General features: G+C 37.4%; 1 protein-coding gene across 1 annotated transcript in view; it reads right to left on the bottom strand.

Moving 5' to 3' along the window:
• cntnap5a (contactin associated protein family member 5a) overlaps positions 1-12,364 on the bottom strand; it is a 288,938-nt gene that overhangs the window by 164,581 nt on the left and 111,993 nt on the right. Inside the window, exons 5-7 of the mRNA XM_038301437.1 lie at positions 4,882-5,085; positions 3,262-3,446; positions 1,554-1,697 (exon numbers count right to left, since the gene is read on the bottom strand). Coding sequence (XP_038157365.1) covers positions 1,554-1,697; positions 3,262-3,446; positions 4,882-5,085 — 533 coding nt within the window. The remainder of the gene's footprint in view (positions 1-1,553; positions 1,698-3,261; positions 3,447-4,881; positions 5,086-12,364) is intronic.

Here is a 12,364-nt window from a genome sequence, read left to right on the forward strand (position 1 = left end):
GTCACCTCAACAAGTGAGAACAGGATTTTGAGCAGATAACAGGAAGATTGGTACTTTAAGAAACATGCTCTGCATTAATATTTAGAGCATTAAAGCTTTTTCATAGAACATACCAAAACATGCAGCCTTTTGAAAACATCAAAGGTGAGTTTAAATTAGGAATGGAACGGTTTATGAAAACCGTCCGAACCGTTCGGTTCGACTGTCTCGGTTCGATTCGCGTGTGTTGCGTTCGGTTCATGCACTGCTCCTTTTTCTCATAGGCGAAGCGTTTACACTCCAGAGCAGAAGGTGGCGGTATTGCGACCAAAGCCAACCACCAGTAGTAAACAAGAAGAAGAAGAAGCGAAAGCAGCATAGCCGGGTGTAGCAGAAAAAAATCAGTGATAAGCACTTTTTTTTTTTCATTTCTTTTGGTCTCTGTCTAAACTGGCTAGATTTTAATGTCTGTTTACAAACCATCCACTCTTCAAGACTCAATCAGGGGGTCAAGCTTTGAGACAAATAAATGAGAGAAAAAAAATGTCCATGATGTGAAAATAACATCATGGGCTTGGGAATGTTCAAAGTGAGAGATGTCTTACATTCTTACATTCCAGGTTCCTCAAAGTAGCCATCCTTTGCTTTGATTACTGCCTCGCACACACTTGGCATTCATAAAAATACATTTTTTTCAGCAATGATTATAAATAAGAAAAATTGTAGTTTACTGCTTTGATGCTAAAACATAACACATATTTTCAGTTCCTTCCCACTTTTTTGTGAAGTATATAATTCCACATGTGTTCATTCATAGTTTTGATGCCTTCGTGCGAATACATTATATATATATATATATATATATATATATATATATATATATATATATATATATATATATATATATATATATATATATATATATATATATATATATATATATATATATATATATATATATATACAGGCCAGACCAAAAAACATATGACAGCAAGTTCTTTGGGTTAATCGCTGAATGTTCCTCTCAGTCCTGATTCAAATCTGTGGTTAAGCTCAACACACATTCCTGAAACATCATTCTGTGGAATTATATTGAGGGTCTGTATATGATTACCAAAATAAATCGTTAACGGATTTTTTTTTTTCCTGCAGTTAAACCACCCACTCTCTACAGCTCGCCCACACGAGCTTTCTCTCTCCCTCTTCCTGTCTCTCTATCCCCCTCTCTATCGTATCATTCCATCAGTTCTCCATCCTTGAAGAGATGCACTGTGCTGTGAGATAAGCTTCACATACCGAAGTGATATTTCACATTTCTGACTTTTAAAAGCAGTTATGATTTCTTTGAAGAGAAGCAACAATCAGAGATAAAGCTGACAGGGAGCTTAAAAACATCATTAGCAAAGAACTAACCTAAAGTCTGATATTTCATCACAAAGCCAAAAAACGCTCCACAAATTGGTCCAATTTTAGTCACAGACCTTGATTTTTAGTATTTGCCTTCATAACTTGGAAACTCTTCAAATGGAGGGATGCATTTATCAATGATGATGTAAAACTAAAGTGACACTCACCACACTGTGTATCTGCGGCTTGCGTCTCTTTGCCAGGTCTATTATGTTGATGCCATTATAATACAGGTTCTCAATGCAGCCATGGAAGTTCTTCCCCAGGAAGGTGCCAGGTTTCCCAGGAAGAGGTATTCCTCCAAAGCTCAGCTGTGATGAGAGGAGAACAAAAAGATTGATTAGCACCACAAGCACAAATGTCTCCACATTTATAATAAAGAAGATGTGAACCATAAGTCCCTTTCAGCTCCACAGTATGTATGATGTCCAGGGGACACGAGTGGAACCTGAATGCTCAACACACACATTCTTACCATGTTGTGCTTGAACAACTGGGCCATTTATTCAGCAAGTGAGAAAAGATCACTTTCTCACAACAGTATCTGAGAGACTTTCTGAGCAGTGGTGCTCTGAACCTGATTTCATGGTTCAGTGTGCATCGACTTGGTCAAACTGCACACAGAATACCTACTTTCACACGCCGGGCATGATTCCACATCTCAACAGCGGTTTAAAAAAAACTCTTCTGCTTTCTCCATCACAGCCATGCCCCTGTTTTCTCAGTGGGAAATAATCAAACATGGCGACAGTGAACTGGCCTGTAGGGAGACCTGACTTCAGCCTAAAATCAGGTCCAGAGCAGGCAGACTGGGAACAAACCCGAATAAAGGTCAAATGCAAAAACACCTTTCCACCAAAGCATTGCTATAAAGAACTGGAATCATTTCCCAATGTCAGAAAAATCCCCAAAAAGCCACATTCAACCTTGTCCACATATAAAATAAGATTACTATGATCACAAACTCTTACAAGTTATTGAGGGTCTTAAATTGAAATCCTAAGTATCCCCCCAAAAACCTAAAACACTTTCATTTATTTAATTCAAAATTGCAGAAATCCTTGCTTAGAAGTAAGCTATTACAACTCTTAATGGCTTATTAATGGGTGAATGTGTTCCTGAACTGATTATTGCACCTTTTTTGTTCATTTTATTTATTTTCTCATACTTACAGTGCAAAAGAAATAAGTAAAGAAATTCTTATATTAAGTGTATTTCCCTTAAATGTAGGTAAATAAGATGATCTTCCAATGGAACGAGTATATAAGATAATTAGAAGGTATGCACTTGAAATAAGACAATATACTTGATTTTTGTTATTTTAAATGTAAATTGTCTTTTTCAATAGCAAAGTGTGTCACTTTACACCTCAATTCAAGGAAATAAACCTTATTTTGCAGTTTATTAAGAATATTTAAGCATGATATTTCCCATGATATTTCAGGCTCTACACTTTATGTGGTAGTCTTTTTCTTTTAAAAACAAGGTTTTGTGTTTAGAGTTTTTTTTTTTTTCCAACACAGCTGTGAAGCTGAAAAACTCTAGGTTCATTTTATCAAGCAGAAACGTCGAACACACGATGACTTCAAGCTCCGAAACAAAAGGGCCACTGTTTACAAGGTCGAAATACAACGGCAACGTCCTCGGAGGCTGCTAGTAATGTTGAATAAAAGTATAGTGTCTTTGTCTAGTATTTAATTTTAAAGGAGCGCTTCCAGCAGTTACACAGAGCACACTTTGTTTACTGCAGTGCTGCAAGGCTCCCCCCTAATGCTGCTCATCAGAGTGCTGTTCATGATAAGGTTGTCAGTGGAGAAATATTTACACAGCTGCTCTATCTTCTCTGCAGGTTATTCAATCTAGCTAACAACTCACCTCGTAGTCCACCTCCAGAGACTGTCCTTCCCCGCTGGTTTGGAAGTGCTGTGTGTGGGAGTCCACAGTGAGGTTGACCTGCCTGTTGAAGCGCTCGATGTGAGCAGAGTGCCAGTGCTGGTCATCCAGCAGGCTGCCCACGGTAACTGGAACACGGCGGCTGCTGAACCTTGACCTGCTATCATCTGGACAAAAGGAAGACAGCAGCAGAATCTCAGTGAGCGATCAAACGTGTTCTGGTGGACCTGAGGGGAGCACAGCAGCAGCTCTTCATTAATACCTTTCAAGGTGGAAAAAAAAAAAAGAATCACACCATGTTTATTGCGTAAAAACCATGAATATGTCAATTAAATATTTATTCTTAAGAGAGAAGGTAAACAAACACATAATAAATCGACCCATTAATGTAATGAAGAAACCCCCAGGTCTAATCTCTAATATTAAGATTATACAATCTCAAATAAAATGAGAGTTAGGAAATTAAGTAGTTTACTAAAGCTTTAAACCCAGCACGCTATACAGAATGCATGTTCTATAAATATTTTTTACAATAATGTTTGGTTACTACATAAATGGATCAATAATAATCGCCTTAATTTACTTAGCAAATCGGAAATGTTTTCCCAAAATGCAATATGTTAATGCTGTATAATAGATATGTATGTTTACACACAATGTTTAACTTGCATTACCCCTAATATGTTATTTAAAAGCATGCCACTCAAATCTAAACATGCTACTAAAGACAATATGTCAGGCATTCATTTTTTTATTTTATTTCTGTTTTCTTTTTTATAATTTTTGTACTGTACCATAATCAACACCATAAGCTGCCATGCAACGATCCTCCCTGATGCTCATATCATGTATAAGCTCACTTATCAACCCCTCCACTTTGATCTTAATTACATTTTATATATTTCTTCTTTTTTTTTCTTCTAAAAATAAAAATTAAGGCTCTTAATATTCCTGTGCTTGTTATTATTTTTCACATTTCATTGCTGAAAAGCAAAATCTCCTCACCTGTTATTTGTCTTTGGCACGAAACACTAGGCTTGAATTTTAGAGTTCATAGCAATGTGTAATTTGGTTATAATTAATATATTAGTTCAGTAGTTTTATTAATCACCATTCTAACTACTTCATTAGTTCATGTTATTTATTTATGTAAGGGTCTAAACCACTGAAATAAATGACTGCAAATATTTAATATGTTGTCAATATTTAAATGTTTAAAGCTGTACCTGTTTAGTATTTTATATTATTTCAACTGGTGACTTAATAACGGTAAAATAATCCTTTAAACAAAACAAAAAAACAAAATGCTGTTTTTGGCAGTTAAATAGAGGCACACTCACACACAGTTTAATTTTGCACCTTTGTGTTAAGATGGAACAGTTTGAACAAATATTTTTGGTCTTCCATCTGTTGAGTAAAAGCTGGAAATAAAAAGTCAACCCAATCACAGAGGCCTCCTAGAAAATAAAGCTCTCATATCCTTTCAATCACTTCCAATCTCTGGCTCCATCTCAGGTAATGATTCTCACAATCACCACAAGGACGGCAAAAGGAAGGAAAACGAGTGATTCTCAGGAGAGATAATGGGAGGGCGCAGTTCACCTAAGTTGAGATAGAGGTCCAGTCTTCCTCGGTGCAGCTCCAGTGTGATGTAGTCTCCTCGCTGCCCCACTCCATGCAACAGGACACCCTCAGCCTGGTGGCTCTTAAAGCGTAGAGAAATAACATCCTTCACCGTTGACATGGACTTTTGGTTAAACCGATACAGTAGTGAGCTTCTCCCATCGAAATCTGCCACGTATGATTCTGTGGAAAAATCAGAAGCAGTGTGATGCGGAATGTCTGATAACTAAAAGAATAATAATGTTTTTACAGCAATGATCAGAAATGAGAAAATTCTAGTTTATTGCTTTGATGCTAATTAATTTTGCTTTCTTACAGTAAATTACTTTACTTTCAACATCATTAAGAATAAGGTCATCAGTTACATTCATCTCCCAGAGCTAACTCTCACTGCTAGACACCATGCGGCTGGGCTCTGTGAATTACCGCCTGCATGTTTAAATCTATGCACAGGAAGACAGTAAGAGCTCACAGCTTCAGCACTGTCCAACTGTCATACTATCCCATACCCTTCACTTCCACATACACCGTCAAAACTAATAAAGCATTGTAAAATACAATTATAATGGTATGAGATACAACAGTTAACACATGTATGAGAAATGGGAGAAGGGAGATGTTCTCATCAATTCTTTTTATCAAGTCAAAGGCGTTCTCTCCTTGGCCAGAAACAAAGGATGCAACAGCAATAAAGATATTTCACTATTTCATTATTTTTCATTTTGGATTAATCTTTATGCCATTTTTGTGTTGTCTTAATTTTCTGATCTGGCTTTATGTGGGTATAACTGTGTCTTTTTTTTTTTTTAAGGCAAACGGAATTCAACCTTGGCCTGGATGAATATGAAGGTAATTCGACTTTTTCAGAAACTGTATTTTTCTGCTACTAACTACCAATTAAAAAAGTTCACAATACAAACCTTTGGCTAAAACTTTTTAATTTTCATGTTTTTTTTATTCCCAAGCACTTTCCTTCAGAGGTCTTTGTCATTGTTTTTCACAAATTGTATCATTTTTTTTGTCATGTAGGCTCTCATTCAATCTTCAAATTAAAAAAAAAAACATCATTTATTTTTGTGTTTCATTTTTTTAAAACATAACAACAAAATGAATTAATCATCACCCTAAATGTCTTACAAAGGAGAGAGGTCAAAAACTACCTAAAGATAGGTGTGCAGAATTTTGAAACAATAGATTAGAGCTATTAAGGATGTGGCAAAAAAATAATACAATTCCGATATTTTTTAAATATCTTGAAAAAGAAAAAAACACATATTTCTAAATTATTGATTTAAGCACAATTCAGGGCTGGTAAACATTCTCAGATGTGTTCACTATAGCATAGTTGCAGATGACATATCTGGAATATAATGATTTTAAGGATTGAATATAGTGATGGTGTGCATACTAAATGATGTTCTTTGACTCTAGTAGCATACACCATTTTAGTGAATTGGTCACTTTCTTCCATTTAACCATTATGCACTCTTGTTTTAAGTTCAAAGGACGGGAATTCTTTAGGAAGGACCAGGAATGACTGTAAAATAGATTTAATGATTCTGCTCTCTGTGGAAATAAACTGACAATTTAAATCCAGGGCATTTATACAATCTAATATTTACAGTTTATAGGTTTTAACCAGCCATAGTGCACCAGTTAATTGCAGAGTCTGAACAAGTCTATATATCTGTAAAAAGACAAACTGTGCTGATGTTCTATGAATGTTATTAGACCACTTAAAACACCCACACTGTTACAATCAGGAGGAAAAAAAAAAAAACATTTCTAATTTTCCATGGAAGCAGAAGGATATCAGCTCAGTTTTTTTGGAGAAACAACTAAGTGAGAAAATTATGAGCTGTTTGATTGAAGGAGATAATATGAAAGTAAAGTTTGAAGAGAGGGTTGCTAATCAAACTGAACTTGATTTATTGTTTCTATGACCACAGGACAGTCATTCTCTCATAGAAATATTAAGGCAGAGAAAAACATTGCTTGGAATAGCAGCACAGAAGAAACCCGAACCAAATTGCACTCAAGAGAATGGCCGTCTGCCTCAACGATGCTCTGCAGTACCATGTGGTGCTTGGCTATCATAAAACCGCTCACTGTGGTGTGTTCCGACACTGTTCCACAGCGCAGTAATTCTCTGGCTCATCTAGTTAGGGCCGCCTCACAATGCGTGGGTGAGGTGTGCCAGTAAATCCCCATTAAATGTCTTATTGAGGACTGCTCAGAATATAAATGGAAGTTCGCTTGCCCTTTATCAATGTGCACAGCCACAGAAGTCTGCTTTTTGCTTCATTACAGCCAAAGGTTTACGGCCATCTTAGCAAATACTTAAATACAAAAATGTATACTGACATATGAGTGTTTTCACATTATATTTAAGAATTACAGTAACGTTTTCTTTCAAAAATAGTTCTATAAGTAACATATTAAAGGAAACACACATTAGCAGCATGTGAAGCACTGAGAAACACATGTACAGATTGCTTTCAGTGTAAAACCTTGCCGTCTCGCGTGAGTCATTACAGGCTGATGCACAAGAAAAGCAGCAATTTGCATATTTGCTTCAAGGAGCAGCACGCTGCTGCTGCTACTGTACAGCGACTGCTGCTTCCTCTTCCTGTGTGGCACCTCTGGTGTGTGTAATAGTTTCAAATTACATTCATCAATTCACTGAGAGTTGCTAGTATGCCTTTTATTGTCCTTAACACACAATTTATGCAAACAGTTTGAAAGCATGTAAAGAAACGATAAAGATTTTTATCTGTAGCTACTTAGCGTTGTGCATTAAAGGTACAAGGCTTAAATTTACAACAAACTGAGGCATTTTTTCCAACAAAATGTACGATGTAATGTATTTGTGGACCTGACTTTACCACATGTCAATGAATGTTCCAGGCTTTAGCTTTTTTAAACCACATGCAAAATTTGATAAAGCCACAGCTTAAAAGGTTTGGTAAATGTTACATAAATAAAAACGACTCTAAGGAATAACCATTTTACATGATTGGATCAGTCTTTCATTTTAATAGCTCTGGTCTAACATACCTTGGAAATTAATACTGAAGTTTAACAGCATTCGAAGCAATTTCATTATCAGATTTCCCGACATCAGCGATTTAACTCCCAAATGCCTGAGATACAGCTGCTACAGAGATGATGCAGCTATGACTAAAACACCTCACCAATGTCATGACGACAGCCTGTAACATCTAACACTATTTTATGTAGACCGTTCACCCACCCAAGGAGCCCTTAGGCAACAGATGGAAAGTCAAAACATCCCTTACTAATTGATCTGTTCATAATTATCTCACTTTTAGAGCATTGGGGGTGACTGTAACTCTAACACTTGTATGCCACTCAGATTGCTGATTGGAGCTCTTGATTCATCTATCTCAGTGTTTTGGGCAAGACACTTCACGGATCTTGCCTGTTGCTGGTTGTCAGAGGGCCTGGTGTCACTAATGTATAGCAGCTTCACTTCTGTCAGCCTGTCCAAAGGCAGTTCAGGTTACAGTGCAACTTATTACCATCAGCATGGGAATGTTTGCCAGTGGGTGAATGAATGAATGGATGTAGTGCGATTTTGCAGTCCTCAGATTTGAAAAAGCATTTTAAAAGTATCATTCATCACTGAAATGTCATCTTTAACAATCAGTGAAACTTTTGATATTGAAAAGTGTATAATACAAAATGGAAACATCAAAAGTAACAATATAACAGACATGATGCAGCAGGTATCAAACCTGGCATGTTACATGTGTGTAATATTGAAATGATGTAATATTCAAACTTAGTTTGAACTACATTGTTTTCATTTTATTTTTTCATTGACATCAGTGATTAGAACAATCAGTAAAATTTTTTGAGTCAGATCATAGCTGCATGCTAACAGAGGAGGACTTTGCAGAGTACATTTATAAGAGAATACTTTCAGCATTACTTCTATCTGTTCATATTTTTATTTTATTTTTTAATGTAGTTTTATTTACACATGGTTTCTTGATCTACTTTGCATTCCTAACTGATGAAAGTTTGTTTCTTTATTTTAAACAATATAGTGTAGAACATCTTTTAATTACACAAAAATAACAAAACAAAACAGGCCAGCACAGGTCATACAACAATAAAGCAATCTTAATGCTGGTCATGCTTAAAAATAAAGCAGAACTTTGTTTGTATAGTAATATGTTTAAGAGAAGTAGCTTGAATGGGGTTGCCAGATTTTGTTAAAGGCATCTAAACTACCCTTTGTTATGACACTGAGGCACTCCTTTGGGAAGACCTTAAATGCCTCTATGTGCCATACCAAGGGGGGCTGCCCCGGAAAGCACTATAACAAGATGCATTACCATGCTAAGAGTAAAAGTTTGCGTATAAACAACATCTGCTCCATTAACGAGGTCAGTACTTCCACAGATAGACCAAAAAGAAACAAAAGACGGCCCATAGGGACTGTTTAACAAAAAATGGAACAGACGTCTGTGACATTTTTCCACAATATATTAACATACATCGCAAAATATGATAAAAATAGGTGGCAACGCTTCTTTAACATAATATACAGAGAGGGGACTCTTTAAGTTTGAAACTTGCGCATAAACTGCGCTTGAGCAAAATTGTGTTCTGGTTCTGAGTCTGCTATGGATACACTTTTTTCTAAATGATAAGACTCTTTATGTATTTTCCTGTAAAACATCATACTTAATTTGTATTTCTTTAAAAGGCACACAATGTACCTTTTCAAACTGATCAAAGACAGTTTATAAATGTTTCTTTACTAACTCCCAAATATACTGAGAGTAATGCCTGGAAGGAAGGCTCTAATTCTAATAAGTGGCTATACTGCACTAGCCTCGTGAGACCATCCTGATCTCGCGAGCTTTCAAGGTTTCACTCGCAGATCAGTCTGGCTACTTTCTGTTAAAGAAAAGTTGGAGCCGTTCACCAAACGAACGTCCAATCAGCGTTGGCTTTGAGGCGGGTTGAGGTGTGACGCAACGAGAAGCGTGACATTTCAGTCTAAAGAACATGGCGGCTTCAGCCGATGAAACTAGCGTTAGCGTGGCTATCAAGCAAGTTTTATCGGAATTACAGAGTATTTCTTCACTGAAAGAAGAGCAAAACACTGCTCTGGAGGCTTTTCTCAGAGAAGAAGATGTTTCTGCTCTTCTCCCGACTGGTTTCGGCAAGAGTTTGATCTATCAATTGGCTTGTGCCTGGCTTGTGGTTGTGTTTTCGTCGTCGCTCTGTTAGTACGTCATATGCTTCGTTGATCTGATTGGTTTATTTGGCCCGTCTATCACCAACATAGGCCAATCAGCTAACCAGTATTTTCGCCCCTTCCCAAAATTACTTCAACGGAAGGTTTCCAGATGGATATGCGGAGCAAATCCATCTGGCGGAGTCAGGTTAGTACTGCACTTGAAACCCCCCCCCCCCTTCCAATTTAGATTGTTTTGTATTATAAGGAGTAAGCTGTTGTAGTTTTTTTACACAGTAGTAGTCATTCAAAATTTTCCCAGTTTCCTTGAAGGGTCCTTGGCTGGTCCTCTGCAATTCCTGTTTAAAGATCTAAAATATTCTTTCTGTCATGATTTGGGCCAATAAGATCTAAAGAGAAGTGTTGTCTCCTGTTCAGACCCTCTAATTCAGCGAAAGGGTGGAATCAGAGTAAAAAAATATGCATGATCATGAGAAGGCCAGTGGCTGGAAGTTGGAGGGAATTTTGCTGCCATTCGGCTAGCTTTTTACTGGGAAGGGCCATTTTGAATGGCTGCTACTGTCAGATATGATATATAAGAAGGGTGGTGCAAACTCTGTTGTTTAGGTATCTGAACTGTAGTTAAAAGCCTTCAGCTGATCCAAAATGCTGCAGCCAGAGTTCTAATGAAAATTAAAAAGAGAGATCATATCTCGCCTGTCCTGGCTTCTCTTCATTGGCTTCCTGTTAAATCAAGAATAGAATTTAAAATCCTCCTTCTCACATATAAAGCCTTAAATGGCCAAGCTCCATCTTATATCAGAGATCTGATTGTTCCTTATGTTCCTAACAGAGCACTTCGCTCTCAATCTGCAGGTTTACTAGTGGTTCCTAGAATTTCTAAAAGTAGAATGGGAGGCAGATCTTTTAGTTATCAGGCTCCTCTCCTGTGGAACCAACTACCAGTTTTAGTCCGTGAGGCAGACACCCTGTCTACTTTTAAGGCTAGGCTTAAAACTTTCCTTTTTGATAAAGCTTATAGTTAGAGTGGCTCAGGTTATCCTGAGCTATCTCTATAGTTATGCTGCTATAGGCTTAGACTTTTGGAGGACATAGGGACCCCCATTTCATCATTCTGCTTCATTCTCTCTCTGTTCTCCTATTCTGCAGAATCTGTTAGTTCAATCTCTAACCTTCTGCTCTCTCTGCTTTTCCTCAGAGTAGCTTTGCCTCGTCTGTTCCTGTTTGGCTGTGACGTCATCCTGGAAAGAAACATCAGCTGTGCTGCTTCTATCAACACCCTTGTTTATAGATGTTGGAGATCGGCCTGTTTTCCAGTGTGGTCCTGTTTCTCTGACCGTGACTGAGTGGATGTGCTTTCTTCGTCCTCTGGCATGGGAGCTGCCTTGGAGCTCGTCTGCCTGGCTGTGTGTTTCCTGGACGGGGCCGCCTTTTACAGCTGCTTTTTGTATCTCTGCTTCTGTCTCCTTGAACCCCAGTCGGCCTCGGCAGATGGCCGCTCACACTGAGCCTGGTTCTGCTGGAGGTTTCTTCCTGTTAAAAGGGAGTTTTTCCTCTCCACTGTCGCTACAAGCATGCTTAGTGTGGGGGATTGTATTTGAGTCAATGAGTCAATGCAATCAACTGGTTTTCCTTAGATAGAAAACTTTGTATCAATTTGATCTGGTTGAACTGTAAAGTGCCTTGAGATGACATGTGTTGTGAATTTGGCGCTATATAAATAAACTGAATTGAATTGAATTGAATTGAAATTGAACATATCGTATTTAGGTAATTATACTCCTCCATCACCTCCTGCTCTGCTTCCATAATGGTAATAGTAGTGAATCACTTACTGTTTCTCCTTAAATCTACAATCACCTTACTTCTGTTATTCACATTCAGGCTGAAGGGATTTTTTTGAACAATATTCCCCAAGAAGTACACCAGGTCCTTGTAGGCAGCTTTTTGTCAATCTCTGACCACACATCTACAGTAATAGTTTTTTTGTTTTGTTTTTGTAGCTTGTTTCCCAACTTATTACTGCAAGCCTCAGTGCTGTATCTTTTTAAGTTGCCTCGATATACTCTTCAATAACTCCATATCCATGAGGTTATTTTCTTCAGATACATCTCACCATTATGCCAGGAATGGAGTAATCTACATGTGGTTGGCACAGTGCATCATTTTCTATAGCCTAAAAACAAACTCAAAGCACTTCTTCAGCATCCACTGACCATATTCTAA

This window comes from Cyprinodon tularosa, unplaced genomic scaffold, assembly GCF_016077235.1.
Source record: "Cyprinodon tularosa strain WSP-4 unplaced genomic scaffold, ASM1607723v1 ctg467, whole genome shotgun sequence".
NCBI lineage: Eukaryota > Metazoa > Chordata > Actinopteri > Cyprinodontiformes > Cyprinodontidae > Cyprinodon > Cyprinodon tularosa.